The sequence below is a fragment of the Diabrotica virgifera genome, chromosome 2 (genome assembly GCF_917563875.1).
Source record: "Diabrotica virgifera virgifera chromosome 2, PGI_DIABVI_V3a".
Lineage (NCBI taxonomy): Eukaryota > Metazoa > Arthropoda > Insecta > Coleoptera > Chrysomelidae > Diabrotica > Diabrotica virgifera.
In genome coordinates, this window is record NC_065444.1 from 184,174,529 (window position 1) to 184,197,664 (window position 23,136).

Here is a 23,136-nt window from a genome sequence, read left to right on the forward strand (position 1 = left end):
AAGTTCATGATATCATGATATACGAACACATTTTGTAGAAATCATCTTGCATGTCTAAACAATCCAAACACATTCAGCACCTAACACATTGTTGTACACCATTCGCGCCTTTTGGCATAAATGCGTTCCAGTGATACATTGTGGTAGCGTTACTAAAACATATCTACAAATAGTATCTGCTTTGACGTTTTAATTTCCTCTTTTGTACGCGTTGATGATGTTGTGACGCAAAACGGGGTTACTAACATCCTGGAGCCAAATCGATTGACGGATGCAACTGGGTGGTTGAATCTGAATGTGTTTCTAAATTAAACAAGATAAGAGCACGGAGGAACGGGTTGTTTCACTTTGAATGTACACGCTGATATGGAAATACTTACATCTATTCTGCCTGTCTCCTTATCCGACAAATAAAGTTAGAAGGGCACTTTGTTGCATATTAAAATTCAATTAAAAGAAGAATTAAGGAAAATAATTCAAAGCGAGCGTTTCCGATAACATTGTAATTATATCAAAGATTTAATGTAGAATTTAAAAGACAGCACAATATCAAGAAAATAATAATAGTTTAATTACAATTGGCGATCAAAAGTCAATACTGTAAGAATATCAGTAAATTGTAATTTTTATGAAAAATGGCACCAATGTTAATATACTTTATACGACTTTTGCGAACCAGTCGAATCGATAGATTTCCCATAGATGTAGAGATATGTTTAAGATAAAAATATTTATTCTTGGCTTTTATTCCTTTTTTTTTCAGACGTTGCAAGACGTGTTCTGTTGTATGTAATATACATATATTTTATTACTCTGGGCTAATTAGCAAAATACAAGGAAAAGTTATTTACCAGCAATTTTATTGCTGAAATCGAATCTTATTATTGTATGTATTAATAATATAGATATGCAAAGTCCGCAGATAGTGTGCTACTTTTTTTATAAACAAAATGGCGCCCGAAAATCGTGTTTTTTTCAATTTTTGGTGTTTTTTACGATTTACTTCGACGAAAACTTTCCCAGCAAAAAACGGGTTTTTCCAACAAAATCTTTAATTTTCAACTAAACTTTTAGATAAGTAGTTGTTAATCAATAATTAAATAACTTGGTAACGTAAAAGACCTTTACGTATATATTATAATTCCAGAAGTCTATGAAAATTGAATGAACAGTTTAGCAACAATTAAAATGTTAATTAAAAATTTACGGTCTCTATAATAACGACAATAATTATGATGTATTAGAATAACTATGATTTTTTCATAAAAAGACACTATATCTATCTAATATACTTTACAGAATTGAAATTAGACTATTTAAGCGGCCTCAGGAATATTTTAAAATTATAAACAATTTTTTGGTTTATAAACAAATAGAATATCTCGGGAAATATTAAACTAAATTAAATTGTGAAAACGGCATTCAAAAGACAGTGGCAGGACGCTTCTTCTAAAAGAAAAAACGTTTAATTACGACGAGTGGTTTGTGAGATACAACCGGTCAAAGTTGACCGGAATTTACGGCAAAGATATAAACAATAGGATCATAATTTTCAAACCGTCACCTTTTTATTTTTGTCCTCTTTCTCCACACCAATTTTCATATCTTTAAAATACTCATAACATATATTATTATAATAAAAACTATCGATAATACGTGTGAAAATTGCCAAAAATAGCAAAATTCCAATCAAAAATTAGGTTGAAGAAAATGTAACCCTCAAAGTTCAAAATCGGTATACGTTAACAAAATGCATTTTCTCGGCTTCCCATGGAGCAATTTCCTTCATTCTTTTTTTGTTCCCTAATAACTCGAGTAGAGCCATCGAACTAACGCATTATTAAATGTCAAACTTGCTTTTGTTTTGTTATAATAGATTAATTTATTTATAAGAACAGAAAATGACATATTTTTTCCAGTTGTAGGCTTTTTTTTAGATAAACTTACTACAAGTGTACCTTTTAAAGTTAAAAACATAAATATTCTCCATTTGAAAGCTGTATAATTATTTAAACAATTTTTATTTAAACAAATTAAAATATTGTGTTATAATAAATAAATAAATTTATTATAACAAAAGAAAAGCAAGTTTGATATTTAACAATGCGTTAGTTCGATGGCTCTACTCGAGTTACTTGGGAACAAAAAAAGAATGAAGGAAATTGCTCCATGGGAAGCCGAGAAAATGTATTTTTTTAACGTATATCGATTTTGAACTTTCAGGGTTACATTTTCTCCAACCTAATTTTTGATTGGAATTTTGCTATTTTTGGCAATTTTCACACGTATTATCGATAGTTTTTATTATAATAATATATGTTATGAGGATTTTAAAGATATGAAAATTGGTGTGGAGAAAGAGGACAAAAATAAAAAGGTGATGGTTTGAAAATTATGATCCTATTGTTTATATCTTTGCCGTAAATTTCGGTCAATTTTGACCGGTTGTATCTCAGGAACTACTCGTCATAATTAAACGTTTTTTTTCTTTTAAAAGAAGCGTCCTGCCGCTGTCTTTCGAATACCGTTTTCACAATTTAATTTAGTTTAATATTTCCCGACATATTCTATTTGTTTATAAGCTAAAAAATTGTTTATAATTTTAAAATATTCCTGAGGCCGCTTAAATAGTCCAATTTCAATTCTGTAAAGTACATTAGATAGGTATAGTGTCTTTTTATGAAAAAAATATAGTTATTCTTATGCATCATAATTATTGTCGTTATTGTAGCGAGCGTAAATTTTTAATTAACATTTCAATTGTTGCTAAACTGTTCATTCAATTTCCATCGGCTTCTGGAATTATAATATACACGGAAAGGGCTTTACGTTACCAAGTTATTTAATTATTGATTAACAACTACTTATCTAAAAGTTTAGTTGAAAATTAAAGATTTTGTTGGAAAAACCCGCTTTTTCCGGGGAAAATTTTCATCGAAGTAAACCGGAAATGACACGTCTCTATGCATAATTTAATTGCGGTGAATTTTTATTTGGGTTTTTTTGGTCTAAAGTTAAAATCTTTGGAGTTATAGAGCAAAAATTGAAAAAAACACGATTTTCGGGAGCCATTTTGTTTATAAAAAAAGTAGCACACTATCTGCGGACTTTGCATATCTATATTATTAATATATACAATCATAAAATTCGATTCCAGCAATAAAATTGCTGGTAAATAACTTTTCCCAAAAATGGCCTATTCTCCGATAATCAGCCCAGACTATATGTAAGAACCGATATTTCCATTTTTCCTTGCTTTTCCTATATATTTCATTATTTTATAAAATAATAACCTCTGGTGTTTTTTTACTCTTCGCAACACATTCTTTTTTTGAGTTTTCCCGCTTCAGGATATTTTCATTTTAATTCTTCACTTACCCACATATTCTTGTAATGTGTCAAAATTCCGATACATTACGTCTTGTCGAAGTGTGTAAGTGGTTAAACTGTAAGGTGCTTTGATTTCAAATCTAAACACCCTAATATACGCGGGTTCGATCCATAATGCGAACTTTCATATTGAAGCAAAAATTGGCAAATTGGCACAGTACTCCGACACGATAGGACTCCGAATAAACACAGAGAAAACTAAACTTCTAAAAACTAATAACCATCCAAATAATAAAATAATGATAAACGGTAAAGAAGTAGGAGAGGAGTCACATATCTGGGATCTGTCATGGAAAGGAGCGGGGAGTGTAAAAAGGATATACAGACGAGAATAACAAAGGCTCAACACGTATTCAACGCTTCAAATAGAATTTGATAAATAAACGAAATATCGGAAACAACAAAAATTAAAATAGTTGCATTAAAAGTATACTGCTCTATGGAGCAGAAACATGGAAACACGACGAAAATACAACTAAAAACTACAAACATTTGTAAACAAATCTCTAAGAAAAATCCTGAAAATATACTGGCCAAACAAAATAACTAATACAGAACTATGGGAAAGAACAAAGCAAACTAACATATCTACTACAGTCAAGGAAAAAAATGGAAATGGATCGGCTACACTTTGAGGAAAGATTAGTATTAGCAGCATAGCAAGACAAGTACTTGAATACCAACCAGAGGGGAAAAGAAAGAGTCAGACCAGACAACAGCTGGAAAATAACAACAACAAGAACCCAAGAAAAAATTGGACTAAGACGGGGCGAAGTCAAAAAGAGAGCAAAAGATAGAAGAGAGTGGAGGGAATTAGTTCACAATTTATACAGAGAATAAAAACAAAAGAAGATGCGCTGTCTCGGCCAGACAGCAATCTTACACTTTTAGCAAAGAAACGCATAAGCGCCCAATACTCCACAAGGAGGGATGGAACAAGAGAGAGACGTCTTGTCGAAATTTTCGGTGTCCTATCAAGTTTCATAAAATCACTCAGTAGATATATTTTTATTCCTATAAATATTTTTCCACGACATAATTTTGCTAAGACCACCCACTCATACATTTTGACTTACAATTAGGTCCATAAGTACTTACTGTAATATCCACAATAAACCTTTTTATAAATTCCCCGCTTTAATACTTCATGTGCCGAACGATTAGCTTGAATCTTTATCATTTCTTTTTAGACAAGGCGAAAACGGCGGTTCGTTGAAAAAATATTCCCATGAGATTTTTTTGCATAATCACATTCGTGAGACATCCCAGAATAAGGTTCAAGAAGTCACCCACGAGAAAAGTGGTCCAAATTTTTTTTAACAATTATTTTTTTTAATCAAATTGCAAAAATTAATATTTTTGGTCTGGACAAATTTTTGTTAGGTTTTTTAGACCATTCTGGATAAAAAAGGTCTCTTGTAATTTTTGTCTAAAGTTGATGGTTTTCGAGTTATAAGCAATTTAAAATTTGAAAATCGCAAAAATGGCCATTTTTAAGACTTAATAACTCGGTTAAAAAATATTATTATGAAAGTCAGGAAGTGACTAAATCAAAGTTTAAAGCCCCCCCTATTGGGACCGTGCAAGTTCGGCAAAGCGACCCCTATTTCTACGCTCTGTACTATTATTCGCACTTTTAATTATATTGGCCAATTATATTAGTCCTGGTTACTGGATAATTGTCAAGGCCATAGTCCAAAAAAATAATAAGAAGAAAAAATAAGATTCAGGTTATGTTATGAAAACATCAACAATTGTATGTAGTAAATAAAATTAGTTATTAAAATGCAGTACTGCAAGCAAAATACAATTAATTAAATTTACCTTTATATAATAATTGCATATCATATCAATATTGTGGAGCAATATATAATTTTTCTGCTTCATTGACAGAAGGTATGAAATATACGTCAATTTGACAATTTCAATTGACAATATGAATTATTTAAGATAGTTGCAGTATTTCTCCGCGACTCGCGCAGGGTCGTTTCTCGTTTCCCTTTCCAAGTACTTGCACACCGCGAATACGATCCTGAAGAAATTTGTGTAAATAATTTATTACTAAGCTGTTATTTTTAATTATTAACAATAAGCCGTAAGAGCGTATTGACGCGGCTGTAAATGTGAGTGCGAGTAAGATGCCCCATTGAACTGCCAGAATGGCATCTCTCTCGTACTCACCATATACGGCAGCATAATACGTGCTGGCGCTCATTATCATTACTTAAAAATAACAGCTTAGTAATAAAATTATGACAAAAATTTCTTCAGGATCTTGTAGGGGGGGCTTTAAACTTTGATTTTGTCACTTTCTGACTTTTATAATAATAACCAGTTTACTAAGCCTTGAAAATCGCCATTTTTCGTTTTTTTCAATTTTAAATTGTTTATAACTAGAAAAATATCAGCTTTAGAGAAAAATTACAATAGACCTTTTTTGTCCAGAATGGCCCAAAAAACCTAACAAAAATTTGTACGGGCCAAAAATATTGATTTTTGCAACTTGATTAAAAAAATTGTTAAAAAAAATTGGACCACTTTTCACGTGGGCGACTTATTGAACCTTATTCTGGGATGTCTCACGAATGTGATTATGCAAAAAAATCTCATGAGAATATTTTTTCTAACGAACCCGCCGTTTCCGCCTTGTCTATTTGTGTCTATTTACCTACCCAGTGCTAAATCTACCAATTCAGTTCGCACACTTTTTGTTTGCAAATATAGTAAACAGTCTCTCATAGAAGCGCCGAAAGATGTGTCGTTAAATAAAATTACAATTTTGACCACAGACAAATTAACGGTATTTTTCGTATGTAAATTTTTCTCTATAAAAAGGAATATCTTCTTAATCTTATTTCGTTTTCCACTGTGTAAGATGTAGTTGAAGTTCGACTAGTGTGTTTTTATAAGACCCCTGTCAAAGGGTAGGATATTTTTGATAGCTTTCATATTTCTTTATATTTTTATCTTCTATTTTCTGCGCCTAGTTTTATTTTGTTTATTTTATCCATTTAATTATGGTGCAAAATCAATCCAAGTAGAATCCAATCATGGTCCAGAGGTAATTCCAACGTTAATCTTAAGTTAGCTCCAAACGTAGTTAAAGTCTATCTCACGTTTTGCAAAGATAGATCCAATTATTTCAAGTTACACAATAATACGAGAGACTGGATATATACGTACATTTTCTTGAATTCTTTGTTATATACCTACATATGTTGTTTTTTTGCGTATTTTATGTTAATTAATAATTCTAGTGGAAGTATCCATTAAATATGTAGGTATGCTTTTTCTCATGAGGATCTGTCAGTGCCTCACAAGTCACAGTTTTTCAATTTCTTTCTAACACATTAAATTGCATGTGACAGAAAAAAACGCACGTCGGTGATTACATTTCGTCGGTGACATTTATAACATTTATTCTAGTTGTCAATAGATGGCGCTATAATCGAAAAAAAAATTGCAAATTATATAATATATCTACGAATATAATCTGTACAATTTATAAGACTATACAAATCAAAGTAAAGACTATAGGCCTAACCTATAGACCTAACCTAACCTACTAAAAGCAAAAAGTAATCTTAGAAGTTATAGACAACACCGCGTATACATTGAATGAGATTTAACACTTAAAGAGATTGATATGCAGAAAAATCTTAGACATATAGCAGCGAAAGAAAAGGCAAATGGCAAAAGAATAAAAATGGGTTATGGTTTTATCGTTATTGAAGACACCAAATGGAGATGGAACCAGAGTACGAATAATATAGAAATAGTCAGAGATAATGTAGCAGCAACTGGTTTAAAAAACTACTAGTTAATGCAAATTCGAGGATGGGTATTAGTGCGGCAGATTCGTGGAATATATTATAAGAATTGCACATTTATTGATACAAGCGTATAATTTGGTCCATATATACTGTACAAATAAAGGTTCAAACTTAGATATGAGGCCATCTCAGATTTTGCCTTTTACAAAAATGGCAGTCATTCAAAATGGGCGACTATACATATATGACTAATAGCACGATATCTTTTGAATGAAAAGTCAGATTTCAACCAAATTTGGTACGTAGGTTCGTTTTGTGATTTACAAGATCGATGCCATAAACTGGAAGAATCGTTTTACCAGAAGTTTTGTTTTTCCTGGTTTTTTATGTAAAACTATTTTATATTATGTAAATAATTTATTTTCAATTTTTTTACCCTGTATATATTAATTTTTCAAAATGGTAATACCACTACTGAAAAGAGCGTAAGAATATGTTTTAGGAACTATTTTGAACTTTGTAGTTATGTTAATTATAATTACCATTTAATAAATGCATAACGTATCTTCACATGTACCTATATGTGGCAGATTCGTGCAAATATTATAAGAATTATTGTACATTTACTGGTAGAGTCATATAATTTGGACAACATATACTACACATACAAAAGTTCAAATTTAGATATGAGGCCATCCCAGATTTTGCCTTTTACAAAAATGGCGAGCATTCAAAATGGCGGCTATACATATGTGACTAATAGCACGATAACTTTTTAACGAAAAGTCCGATTTTAGCCAAATTTGGTATCAAGTTTCTTTTTTTGATGAATAAGATCGAGGTCTTGAACCGGAAGAATCGGTTTACCAGAGTTGTGTTTTTACTGTTTTTTATGTAAAAATATGTTGTGTTTTTTTCAATTCTTTCACCCTGTATATATTAATTTTTCAAAAAGGTAATACCGCCATTGAAAATAGTGTAAAAATATTTTTTAGGAAAGATTTTGAACTTTTTAGATATGTTAATTACCATTTATTAATAAATGCATAACGTATCTTCACATGTACCTATGTGCGGTAGATTCATTTTGAATGCCTGCCATTTTTGTAAAAGACGAACTCTGAGATGGCCTCATATCTAAATTTGAATCTTTGTATGTGTAGTGTATGTGGTCCAAATTATACGCTTCTACCATTAAATGTACAGTAATTCTTATATTATTTGCACGAATGCGCCGCACATAGGTTCATAGGTACATGTTAAGATACGTTATGCATTTATTAATTGGTAATTAATATAACTAAAGAGTTCAAAATATTTCCTAGAAAATATTTTTACGCTCTCTTCAACGTAGGTATTAACTTTTTTAAAAATTAATATATACAGGGTGAAAGAATTGGTAAAAAAACAACATCTTTTTACATAAAAATCAGGAAAAACACAACTTCTGGTAAATCGATTCTTCCGGTTCAAGACCTTGGTCTAACACATCAAAATAAGAATCTATATAACAAATTTGGTTGAAATCGGACTTTTCGTTCAAAAGTTATCGTGCTATAAGTCACATATGTATAGTCGCCATTTTGCATGCCCGCCATTTTTGTAAAAGGTAAAATCTGAGATGGCCTTATATCTAAATTTGAACCTTGATGTATGTAGTATATGTGGTCCAAATTATATGCTTCTACCATTAAATGCACAATAATTCTTATAATGTTTGCACGAATTTGCCACACTAGGTACTTGTGATGATACGTTATGCATTTATTAAATGATAATTAACATAACTAAAAAGTTCAAAATATTTTCTACAGAATATTTTTACGCTCTTTTCAATTGCGGTATTACTTTTTTGAAAAATTAATATATACAGAGGGAAAAAATTGAAAAAAAACATTTTTTACATAAACAACCAGTAAAAACACAACTTCTGGTAAACCGATTCTTCCGGTTCACCATATCCCTCTTGTAAATCAAAAAGAAAACCTATATACCAAATTTGGTTGAAATCGGACTTTTCGTTCAAAAGTTATGGTACTATTAAACACATAAGTATAGCCGCCATTTTGAACGCCCGCCATTTTTGTAAAAGACAAAATCTGAGATGGCCTCATATCTAAATTTGAACCTTTATATGTGTAGTATATGTGGTGCAAATTATATGCTTGTATCATTAAATGTGTAATTGTTTCACATATCGGCCGCACTATATGGATACTACCCCAGGCTGTGGGTGAAAAAACGTGATATAATTCAGGAATTTTTGAAACCTATCAGGTGTTGTAAAGGACGATACCAAGAATAACTTCTACTAAAATGTAACCAAAAATATTGTGCGCTTTTTTTTCTATTGCGATTTTCATTTGTTAAATTTGCAATTTTTAATGATTTTTAATTTTGCAGCTTAGGATATTGATTTTAGAGAAAAACTTTTTAATAGAAAGTTGTAGTAAATTAAAAAACCTACAATTTGAGCTATGGTAAGTTTAATTTCGTTAACTGGTTATTGCAAAACAGCCTGGAAAAGGTCCAAAATGGCCGTTTTTTACAATTGCATTATTTATTGTAGAAATATTTTTTTTTATTTTTTAAAGCTTTAAAATGAAGATCTTTCAATTCCAAACATAAAAAAAAATGTAAAGCCAGATTAACGAATTTGTTGCTTAGATATTATAAATTGTTTATCCCAAGAGGTCAAATGTCGAAGGCTATAACTTTTTGAAAAAAAATCGTAGAGAGTTGGTGAAACATCCAATCGCCTTCTAAAGAGTTATATTTTCATATTCTGATGTAAATAAATGCGTAAAACATTTTTAAACCTCTAATTTTTGGGTTTGAAAATAAGGGGGCAAATTGCGTTAAAAATATTTAGAGCTGAAGCGGCCCTGTACATCCTATAAGTTTTTAACTTACACATTATTGTTGCTAAAGATAAAACGAAGATTTATAAAAAATAAAAAATTTCTACGACAAACTGAATCCGAGATAATTTTTGGGTTTGAAAATAAGGGGGCAAATTTCGTTATAAACATTTAGAGCTGAAGCGGTCCTGTACATCCTATGAGTTTCTAACTTACAGATTATTGTTGCTGAAGACGAAACAAAGATTTATAAAAAAATAAAAATTTTCTACAACTAACTGAAGCCGAGATAATTGTTTTTTTTTTCTTAAATCGTAGTGCCTTTATTTATAACAATTAAGAAATTATTTTACAGTCATTGACTAAAGAAAGACTTATATTATCTTAAAATAAAAATTATTATAAAATATAATTACATTTAATTATTAAAAATTATTTTTTAAATCGGTGCTTTTGCAAGCGGCCGAATTTTGCAAATCGCCCGGCTCGATTCAAATCCGCGCGCTCGGAAAATTTTTACGTAGCTTGTATTAAATTTTGACAGAAAACAATTTATAGTATATTATTCAACGAGCATGTAATAGCCATTACATGCGAGTAGAATACTATACTTTTTCTACGACCTTTTTTTATTTTAATTAGTAAAAAATTTAATTATCAACTACTCGAGATTTAAATTATAATAATTTACAAGAATACCTAAATGATATTTACCCCTAGTACGTGGATGAATAATTGGTTGCCTACTATTACCAAATTATTATTTATTGTAAAAATACATCTAGAAATAGTCAATATAAGTTCTATTCGTTTCCGAAAAATTATAAGCTTAAATTTGTACCTACTGTCAATAGGGCTTTTCATCGATTGTCATTTGTTTCGAGCTTCTGTCATGTGTCACATAATATTAATATATCTACGTCATACGTCTTTGGTTTGTACCATGGGTATATACCAATAACGTACGACGTAGATATATTAATATTATGTGACACATGACAGAAGCTCGAAACAAATGACTGTGAATGAAAAGCCCTATTAATAAATCTGATAAATAGGAAATGGCTGTTGTCGGTGGACGTATTTCAATAGTTATAATGTATATTTACATTTAACTATATATAATATAATAATATAACTATACATAATATGTTATAACATATTTAACACAATATAACTTAAGAAATAAACACAATATTAGTTATAAATTCCAATTAACATAAACAAAATGAGCTAATGTCACTGTCACTAAAATAAATGATAAACGTCAAAATTTGTAAACAAGATATAAACGTAAAAAATATACTGACATTGTTACAGTTAAAATTCTTTTAAACATTTTTCGAAGTTAATTATTGATATAAATTACATTAATTATTGTATTAAATAAACAACTTTAAGTAATTTTATTTGCAGTTTATATACCATTAATATTAAAAGTGGCATGCGTCACTTGAATCTAACTTCAGCCCGTGAGTAATGACCCGTGAGTAACTTCAGCCCGTGAGTAATGAACTATTACTCACAGGTACAGTAATGGGTGCTATTATTTATGAAAAAATAGCGAATAATGAGCATGTTATTAAACGGTCGTAGAAAAATAATATTACCATTATAATATACAGTCTATTTACCACTGTATTTGTTTTTCTTGATAAACTTTTATATGTGAAATCCAAAATGAATAGTCACTACAAGAAGAAAAAGTTTTATATTGTATATTATAGTAAGAAGTAACATTATTATTATTATTATATTTATATAACAATGAAAAAATTAAAAATATAGTTATATATTTCATAATATATGTATCATTTTTGTAATATTATTTCTTCAGAAATGAAATTTCTCATATAAAAGTTTATCAAGAGGAACAAATACAGTGGTAAATAGACTGTACCTATATTATAATGGTAATATTATTAAATTGTTTTCTGTCAAAATTTAATACAAGTTATGTAAAAATTTTCCGACTGCGCGGATTTGAAGCGAGCCGGGCGATTTGCAAAATTCGACCCCTCGCAAAAGCACCGATTTTAAAAATAATTTTTAATAATTAAATGTAATTACATTTTATAATAATTTTTATTTTAAGATAAAGAAGTCTTTCTTTAGTCAATGACTGTAAAATAATTTCTTAATTGTTATAAATAAAGGCACTACGACTTAAGAAAAAAAAAAAAAAAACAATTATCTCGGCTTGAGTTGGTTGTAGAAAATTTTTATTTTTTTATAAATCTTCGTTTTGTCTTCAGCAACAATAATATGTAAGTTAGAAAATCATAGGGTGTACAGGGCCGCTTCAGCTCTAAATGTTTTTAACGAAATTTGCCCCCTTATTTCCACACCCAAAAATTATCTCGGCTTCAGTTGGTCGTAGAATTTTTTTATTTTTTTATAAATCTTCATTTCATCTTCAGCAACAATAATCTGTAAGTTAAAAACTCATAGGATGTACAGGGCCGCTTCAGCTCTAAATGTTTATAACGAAATTTGCCCCCTTATTTTCAAACCCAAAAATTAGAGGTTTAAAAATGTTTTACGCATTTATTTCCATCAGAATATGAAAATATAACTCTTTAGAAGGAGATCAGATGTTTCACCAACTCTCTACGATTTTTTTTTCAAAAAGTTATAGCCTTCGACATTTGACCTCTTGGGATAAACACTTTATAATATCTAAGCAACAAATTCGTTAATATGGCTTTACAATTTTTTTTTATGTTTGGAATTGAAATATCTTCAGTTTAAAGCTTTAAAAAATAAAAAAAAATTATTAGTACAATAAATAATGCAATTGTAAAAAACGGCCATTTTGGACCTTTCTCAGGCTGTTTTGCAATAACCAATTAACGAAATTAAACTTACCATACCTCAAATTGTAGGTTTTTTAATTTACTATAACTTTCTATAAAAAAGTTTTTCTCTAAAATCAATATCCAAAGCTGCAAAATTAAAAATCATTAAAAACTGTAAATTTAACAAATGAAAATCGCAATAGAAAAAAAAGCGCACAATATTTTTGGTTACATTTTAGTAGAAGTTATTCATGGCATCGTCCTTTACAACACCTGATAGGTTTCAAAAATTCCTGAATTATATCCTGAAATCGACCTATTTTTCACCCACAGCCTGGGGTATACGAACATGGCACAGATTATGGACATGAGAGAATATAACAAAATCGATGCGAGTCTTGACAAAAATATGCAAAAACTAAACCGTAAAAATACAAACAATGAAAGAACTATGAATGCAAAAAATGAAAAACAAAATAAGTATTGGAAAATTGGGTTGTGGAATATACAAAGTCTAAATGGTAAAGAAGAGGAACTTATTGATGAGTTTGAAAACACAAGAATGGATTTTTTAGCATTAACTGAAGCAAAGAGAAAAGGTAGTGGATGTATTAAAATGAGAAATGAGCACTACATGATTTTTGGAGGTGTTAATGAGTCAGAACGTGCGAGGGCAGGAGTTGCCCTAATGGTTCACAGAAATGAGCATAAAAATATCCTAGATGGAAAAATATTTCGGAAAGAGTCCTTAGAATAGATATCAGTAAAAACGAGAAGACAACAATTATTGTTGGGTATGGACCATCGGAAAATGAAGCCAAGGAACTCAAAGATAGGGAACAATAAAATTCTGGGAACAATTGCAGAACGAAATGGACCAAATAAATCATAAGGTCATAATAGTAGGCGATTTTAATGGGCGAGTAGGGTCAAGCAATGAATATGACTACCCTATAGGACCATATGGAGAAATGGTCAGGAATAATAATGGACAAAGAGTCATCGAGTTTTGCATCATGAATGATATGCAAGTTAGTAACACATTTTTTCAACACAAGGAGATTCATAAATACACACGAGTGATGGATTCGCGGAACGAAAAATCCGTTATTGACCTAGTATTAGTACAGAACAGATATAAAAATGAAATAGTGGACGTTCGTGTTAAAAGAGGCTATGAGATCAGCTCGGATCATTTTCTCGTTGAAACTAAAATAAAGACAAGGAGAGAACAGACATTTAATATTAAAAATGAAGAAAATCGCTACGAACAACCAAGTATTTAAAGTATACAAACTTCAGTCTGAAAATATTAGGAAAGAATACTGTCGTAAATTAAATAAAGAAATACGAAAAACAAATTGGAAAAATGAGGAGGATATAGAAATATTATGGAATATTTTTAAGGAGCTGGTGTATGCAACCGGGAGTAAAGTATGTGGTGTAACGAAAGGAAGATATCTGAAAGGTACAGCTATTTTTTTATAGTTATGTATGATTCATTTCATTATTATATTTGACTACTTTATTTGATTACGTTATCTGATTATGTTATTTGATTATTTTGTGATGTGAATGGTGTTTGTATTTTTGAGTATATTTTGGTGTAGTGAATTTTACCATAGTTGTTACGATCCCAGCCCAATTGCCAAAGAAGATTGTAAATTACATACTCTCAAAAACAAGCCATACGACTAAAAAAACATCCTAGTAGTTTAACTCAAACTGAAGACGAAGCGACACACTCGCAGTGACGTTACAACAAGATTAACAACGAATTTTGACGTTGTATCAGTTTTTCTCTACAGTAAAATGCGCAGAACATTATCACGACATTAGCGACACAAAATAATTGGAAGAGTCCACTTACTCGACGACGGGAGACCTTGATACAATATAAAATTTCATTTTGTAAATAACATGTAAATATTAAGTAGGTACTAATTCTTTGTCATTTTGAAAATTTCGAATAATATTTATCACCTGTAAAAGATAAACACAGTAGTCATGATAACGCTGGAAAATATGTGGTGGGTCTATAGCTGATTGAAACACAGTATGAAGCTTCGCACTAGTCTACAATACCGCCTACTGAAGGTACCACTTTTTTTCATTTTTACTATTTTTAATCGCTTTTTGTAGATTTTACTTTAAAATTATTACTAGTGATTGTTATTTGTTTTCACCATACACTATTGTTGAATTTTAAGTAGGTACATAATACCTACTAGATAATAAAATACTCTACTAAAAAATAAATAAATAAAAACACTTCTGCTATATTGATATAGGATATCAATGTACCATTCGCAAAAGTAAGGCCAATAGGGCCCAAGATTTGACTATGTTATTTTATATAGGTACTGTATAACTACACTGTGGCAGAAATATAATATGGAGATGAAATTTTTTATTAATATTTTATGTACTTCCATCAAATGTAACTCGTATGACTATAAAATGTTCTTGAAATAAATTTGATTGAAGAGCCAAGCCAAATATATTATATTATGAGAAAACTTTTGTTAATCACTCGGTATGTTTAACAACCAAAACCCATATCTTGATCTTACAAAATTCTACGTTTAAAATAGTGCCACATATATTTTAGAATTACTAAAAATCATAAGCAAGCATGCCAAAAGGAACAAAAAATACTAAACTACTACTAACTATACAAAAAAGCAGTCACATTAACACAAAACTCAGCATCAATTGCAAGATATTAACATTAAAAGAATATTTCATTTTATTTGAGAGTATTTGTTAGATAGTAGTAATATTGGTTATTCTTTTTTTTTTAAGAGAAACCGCGTTTCTTGTATTTTATAAAGATAATAAATATAACTTGTAGGATTACTTCTAAAATTCATTACATCGGTTTCCTCGCATTTTGGTTTAAAAACGGACTTGAAAATAATGTTTATTGTGGTATTTTTGTCCATAATTTAAAATTAATATTATTGGGTAATACTTATATATGTGTACTGTGTGACATTGATTATTAAACACTAAGTAAAATCTAAGGAGTCCTAACAAAATTTTGGTAGATAATAAATATGTTATACTGAAAGGAATTACTTATAAAAAAGTTAGTTTCAGTTGGTTTCTATAGTTGTAGTTGTAATTAAGTAATGCTGCTGTATTAAATACTGTAATACTGCAATTAGTTACTGTACTGTAATGCTGCTGTATTAGTTGTAACTTTCAACAATCGATAATAATAAAAAAGACAGCTTAATTTTAATATAAAAGACATTACTTTGGCAATGTGCTAGAAATCAGGTGTCCCACTTTTTGAACACGGTTCAATCAAAATCGAATGTCAAAAAACAGCGTCAAAGACGGTTCTCCTCTAAACTGACAGTTTAGTTGAGGTTTGGTTTGTACTTTCTAGAACCTGAAAAGCAATAACAAAACTGGAACAAACTCAGAACTTTTGTTTCCATCGAGCGGGATATATTTTGTTCAAGTTTTTGTTTTGTATTCCAACTGGAAACCGTGACTGGTTGTCAGGAAGAAGTCAAAGCACAGTTTTCTGCAATCACCAACCAACATGTTTAGAGTAGATTATTACGTCCTTGAAAAAGGGTTGGTGTCAAACAATTGGGCAATTTCCATGTCGGTCGGTAACATAAAGGTAATCCATATAATTGGAAAAGAGAAAGAAATCATGAGCATAATTAAACAACAAAAAACTTGAATATGCAGGCCACATATTGAGACACGATCCCGGGTAAAATAGACTGCAGGCGAAGACCAGGCAGAAGAAGATATGGTGGCTCCAAAATCTGCGGAAGTGCTTTGGGCTCACATCATCGGTCGAACTATTCAAAAGTGTCGTAAAAAACATCACGACCGTCATGTTAATATCCAACGTTCGCAGCGGACGGGGTTCGGACAAATAATCCCCGGATAAATAATCCCGGACAAAAAATCCCCACAAATTATCCCTGGACAAAAAATCCCCAACCAAATTATCCCCGGACAAATAATCCCCGGACAAATAATCCCCTGACAAATAATCCCCTGACAAAACATCGCCACAAAAAATCCCCACAAAAAATTCCGGAAAAATAATCCACACAAATTTTTTTGGACAAAATATCCTCACAAAAAATTCCGGACAAAGAATTCCCAAGAAATATTTGCTGCCAAATAGTTCTCTAAAGGTTTTCGCGTGAATGCGAACGACTCAAATGTTTTTCAGCCTCAGTGCATGAGAGTTATAGCAATCACCATGAAACCAATTTTCGGCACGAAAATAATAATTAGCAAGATTAAGCATGAATTGTAATTTCGATTACCAAATTTTGAATTCCAATTCCGTGCCACGTCGAAAACTTTACATGACACATTTATTTTACACAAATTTTACATGACAGAAGAGTGCGAGTTTTTTCAAAAATCGTGGAAGATATGGCAATGAGCTAAAGCTGTGGGAATCATGTTGTAATTATTCGCTTAAATCTTTTGCTCACTCTGCTTTAAATAACTATGTTGAAAACATTGATTATTTTGTCTAAAAAATTTGTGTAGATTAGTTGCCCGGGATTTTTTGTGGGGATGTTTTGTCCGGGGATTATTTATCTGGGGATTTTTTGTCCAGGGATAATTTGTGGGGATTATTTTTTCGGGCTAATTTGCCCGGGGATTATTTGTCCGGGCTCATTTGCCCGGGGATTATTTGTCCTAGATTCTACTAGACCAATTAATTAATAAAAATATATGAATAATAATGTTTAAAGCGTAGTGTCACACAGTATATTATATACGAATATATTTCTTGCAATTGATAGTGTACATCTTAACACATCTATATACAACAATCAGGACACAAAACTTAACACCTAGAGGTATTAAAAGCCATGTTACCGATTAGCTGCGTTACTTGTCGATTCGTCAAAAGTAACTTTTTGTTTCGGTTTTTTCTTGAACCAGCAGAAGTATTTGGATCCATCCGGCGAGTTTTGGGAGGGTACAATAGCTGGTCTTAGCCAATAGATCTGCAATAAAAGTAAAATACTAAAGTTTAATACAATCTTTACATATCACGATATCAGCAAATTTAGAAATAACTTTATAATGTGTAAGTATAAATATATTTTGAGGACGAGAGTTACAACTCTTTGACAATGTTGCTGTTTTGAATAAATAATTTCAGACCACAGCTTATAAAAATAAAAGGCAATGTTCAATTATATAGTGATGAGCGCGCTAATAACCGGCAAAATAACGCAAAAGATGAAAAATATTATGTTGACGATAGTTTTCGAGGCACACAGTGCCCATAATGGGTATCATCTGGAGTTTTAGGGAAATCCGATACAAAATCAACCTCATTATTTTCGGAGGGTTTGGGGACGATGAACATGAAGATCCCAACGACGATGGTCTCCGAGGCACCTGGAGCACAAGGTGAGCCTCGTCTTCTGGAGTTTTATGAAAATTTGGGGTCGCTAATTACGAATATATTGACTGCGATGGTCACCGAAGCACCTGGTGTATTTGTACTGATTTTGTATCGAATTTGTACAAAACTCCAGTAGACCAGGCCTGTCCTGGACCCCAAGTGCGTCGGATACTAGCGCCGTTATGATTTTTATGCTCAGAGACCACAAAAATCCCCGACTAACTACTTTGCACGCTGCTTTTGTATATAATTTCCATAAAACTCCAGACGAGGTCCATCCTGGGCACCAGATGCCAAGGATATTATCGCCATTATGAGATTTGTATTCAGTGATTCTAAAAACTCTCTAGTAGTAATACTGAACCCTAATTTCCTTTAAACTGTTTCCGAATTACAAATTTCAAAATGCCTTAGGAAAATGCATTTTCCTTGTTCAATAATGCAATTTTTTGTTCACAATGTTTCCTAAGGCTCTTACGAATTGAATCCAACGAGTTTCATTGACATTGATATTCATCCAACTGCAAAAATTTGGTACGTTTATTGGTTCATTTCCTCGGCTAACGTAACGAAGTTCGATCGTAATAATCGTAATAATCAAATATTTTAACACATTTAATACAGTTTATATCATAATTGTAGTTTATTACTATTAAAAGAACTCAGTTATACAAACTCATCCGTTAGTTTCCGGGATTAAATTGGGTTTTGAAAATAACATTTCGTTCACGTCGATAAAAAAATTTTAAAAGAGCATTACTTCTTTTTCGGATACATGTTTTTCGTTTTTAATAAAATTACATTTATAAAACACGAAATACTGTGTATGCGGTATGTGTATGTTTTGCATTTAAAGTGATTTGTATATATTTACTTATCATTTTCACCAGCGGGTATAAATGCGTTTTGCAAATTAGAGTGAATATTTTAAAACAATTATTTACACACGCCAACAACTCCCAAACTAGTTAGTAAACAAAAGAAAAAAAATATTAATTTAGTATTAAAATACCTCTCGTACTTGGATACACCGTACCTACTGCTGATGACCAACTAATCTCAAATACGTATATACGGTTGCCCTTTATCATAAACCATTGAGAATGAAACCATTTTTTTTCTTTTTTGCAAGACATGCCAATATTATTTACATTCACTCTCTACTGTTCACTTGCATTAACCTTTATCATTTGTTTGAAATGTTTTATGCGTTTGGCGTTCCATTCCTCCGGCAGGTGTAGCTTCTTCCTTGGGTTTTATTAGTTGTTCACCAGGAAACGATCTGGTTCTTCTAACACTATTCTTACAAATCGGTTGCATTGCTCCTCCAGTGATCCTCTCCCAAGCTAACACGCTCCTTTTCTAACTTGGCTACATCGTGCTCATAATCATCAACTTTTTTTAATTCCTGGGTTTGTCGGTCTGTTATAAATTTATTTTGTTTAAACTGTGCCGATAATATAATTTTGTCGTCTAGATACGCCAATGAATTAAGTAAAACGTGTTTTTGTACCGTCTCGGACGATATAAAAGTCAGAACGAAAAGCCTGGTTGATTATTATTCTTGTTTTATATCATAGTTTTAGGGGAAACATTCGAAGAACACATGCAGAACTTAAAACAAGCATTTAAACGATTACATGATGCGAAGCTAAGAACTAAATTAGAACAATGCGAGTTCTGCAAAGACGAGATCGTATACCTCGGTCATGTAGTCAAAGGCATCAAAACTGACGAAAGCAAGATTAAGGCTACCATCGACTACCCAGCCCCAAAATCTATCAAGCAGCTAATTAAATTCCTAGGAACCACATCTTGGTACAAACGTTTTATTCACGATTATTCTACGAACATAGCACCACTAACGCAATTATTAAAAAAGAAACAGAAGTTGATTTGGAGTACAGAACAAAAAATCTCTTTCGAGAAAATCAAGAAACAACTGACACAGGCCCCAGTTCTAATTTGTACAGATTTTAGCAAAAGATTCTTTCTTCAAACAGACGGATCAGACTACGGTCTCGGGGTAGCTCTAATCCAGAAAGACGAACAATGACCCGATCGAGTCGTAGCTTACGCCAGCAAGTCTTTATCAAATGCGGAGAAAAACTACAGTGTAACAGAAAAAGAACTACTACTAGCTATCGTATACGGAATAGAGAAAATGTGACCATACTTGGAAGGGTATCAATTTTCAGTCGTAACCGATCATCAAAGTTTAAAAAAACCTACAAACCATACAAAATCCGTCAGGAAGATTAGCCAGATGGACTATGTCATTACAACAGTTCGATTTCGACGTCATTTAACGCAAAGGAGCATAAAATCACTTAACAAATGCCCTCTCTCGGGAACCAGTAGACTCAATCAGTACCATTACATTCGGAGAATTACAAGATGATTGGTACAAGAAGAAACTAAAAGAGGTGAAAACTAACCCACAACGATTTTAAGATTATATAGTAAGAGACAATCGACTGTATCGACATTTCTAGGATAAATATGACTACAAAGAAACAGATTTAGCCAACCCGTGGAAACTCTGTATTCCATCCAATAAACAAAAACAACTGATATCCGAAAACCACGAAACAACAACATCCGGACACTTAGGTATAGCCAAAACAATAGCAAGACTGGCACGAAAATACTACTGGCCAAACATGTTTAGAGATACCGCAAAATTCGTCAGAAGTTGTCACAGCTGTCAAATGTACAAACCTTCACAGCAACAGACCCCCGGAAAAATGTACTCAACCTCCATCCCAGAACAACCGTGGTACACCGTCACAACCGACATGATCGGCCCACTACCAAGATCAAGCAAAGGCAACATCTATGCAATCGTTTTCCAAGACACTTTTTCGAAATGGGTAGAAATTGTTCGCTAAGACGTGCCACAGCCAGCTAGAACTGATTTCGCAATTAACTCTACAAAACACGACTCCACCGGATTCTCTCCAGCATTTTTAAATTTTGAATACGAACTAGACGTACCCAGTAAAATTATAGAAACGCCTAATCCGCCCGACACTATTCCACCAACTTTCAAATGGAATAAATTAAGATAAACTTTCGAACTGGTAAAAATCAATTTGGCCAAAGCGTTTACATCACAAAATCACTATTATAATCTACGCCGCAGAGAGTGGACACCGAAAATCGGGGACAAAGTCATGAAGAAAGATTACAACATTTCCAACGCCGCCAAATAACTGAACGGCAAATTAGCTCCCAAATTCTCCGGTCCATATACTATTCACAAAGTACTATCCAAAGTAATTTTTCAGTTAAAGGATGCAACGGGAAAAACAATTAACAAAGTTCACATTAAAAATATGAAACCGGCTCACGACGATAGTACATGATTCCATTCACTCCTTTAGCCCAACCCCAACCCCACACTAACACTCATCATACCCGTTATACAACGACACGTCTGTATTACATACATTATTACATGTATTACATACATTTATCAAAATGGAAGTCATCATCGAGGTCTCAGCACTGATGAGGCCGCCACAGGACAGTGCTGTAAGAACGCCGCCGCCCATTCCAGGATGGAACACAGGACAATATGGAAACGATACAAACGTTAGTGCTAGTGCTACTGCATTAAAGGATATTCGTAAGTTTAATTTTTAGAAAGACGTTTTTTTTCTCTTTTGTTATAGTTATAAGTTGTAGTTAGGTATATAGCTAAAATTTTGTTCCAAATTTTTTTTAGGAGAGGGGGGTGTGACGATAATATAATTTTATCGTCTATAGTACGCCAATGAATTAACTAAAACGTGTTTTTGTACCGTCTCGGATGATATAAAAGTCGGAATGAAAAGCCTAGTTGATTATTATTCTTGGAGCGTTGATCGAAGAATAATAAACAACAACGAGGTATAAGAGGTGACTTATCCCGACTGTTCTCCGCCGTCGTTTTGGTGTGTTGAACGAATCCGACGGTTTTCCTTTTACCTATCCTTTTAAGAGCGTTGATCGTATTTCCCTACATGTCTTTTGGAAGGAGTAGGCAGAAGAGGGCAAAAAGTCGGAAACAGCTGGAAAAAAGACAAAAAGTAAGGAAGACACGGATACAACTACAAACAGACAAAAGTAAAAAGGAATACGGCGACTGCCGAAAAGAAACAAGAAAAATAACAACAAAAATATGAGGCTCTGGAGAGAGACCGACCCAAACCTGGCTCGAAAGAATTCTATAAAGCAATGCCCTCTGAGAAAAGAGGACATAGAATCAATTCTATCCTAAACTGAGAGGCAATCAAGGCCATATGATAATCGACGGTAAAGAACTAACTGAAGAATGGAAAGGGTATTTCAGGGACCTTCTAAATATCATACAGTAAGAACATCACAAAGAAGAGGTCTATATCACAGCGAGCATGCCCGTCAAAAATCCTACTTTTGAAGAAACCCAAAAGGCCCTAAATACGCTAAAAAATCACAAAGTGCCGGGTACGGACGAGATACCAGCAGAATTTCTGAAATATGGGGGAAAGCATCCACAAAAGAGGGGACAACACAAAATGCTCGAATTATAGAGGAATTTCACTCCTAAACACGGCATATAAAATCCTTTTAAAGATCATTCTTAGTAGGCTAACCCCCTGTACTGATAACCCCCTATGTCCTAGGAGATTATAAAGGAGGTTTTAGGACAAACAGGTCAACAATAGATCAACTATTCACGCTGAGGCAGCTTCTAAAAAAGGGATGGGAGTATAACAGACCCATACACAATCTCTTCATAGACTTTCGACAGGCATATGATAGCGTAGAAAGAAGCCAAGTATGGAATGCCATGGCGGAGTTCTCAATACCAAAGAAACTCATTGAAATCAACAGTGGACTCAAACAGGATAATTCGTTATCTCCAGTACTTTTTA

At 32.1% G+C, this 23,136-nt stretch overlaps 1 protein-coding gene across 1 annotated transcript in view; it reads right to left on the minus strand.

The window, feature by feature from the left end:
• Positions 1-23,136, minus strand: part of LOC114331856 (protein tincar) — an 841,442-nt gene that overhangs the window by 88,888 nt on the left and 729,418 nt on the right. The window contains exon 10 of the mRNA XM_050642976.1: positions 17,698-17,828. Within this exon, the coding sequence (XP_050498933.1) occupies positions 17,698-17,828 (131 nt within the window). The remainder of the gene's footprint in view (positions 1-17,697; positions 17,829-23,136) is intronic.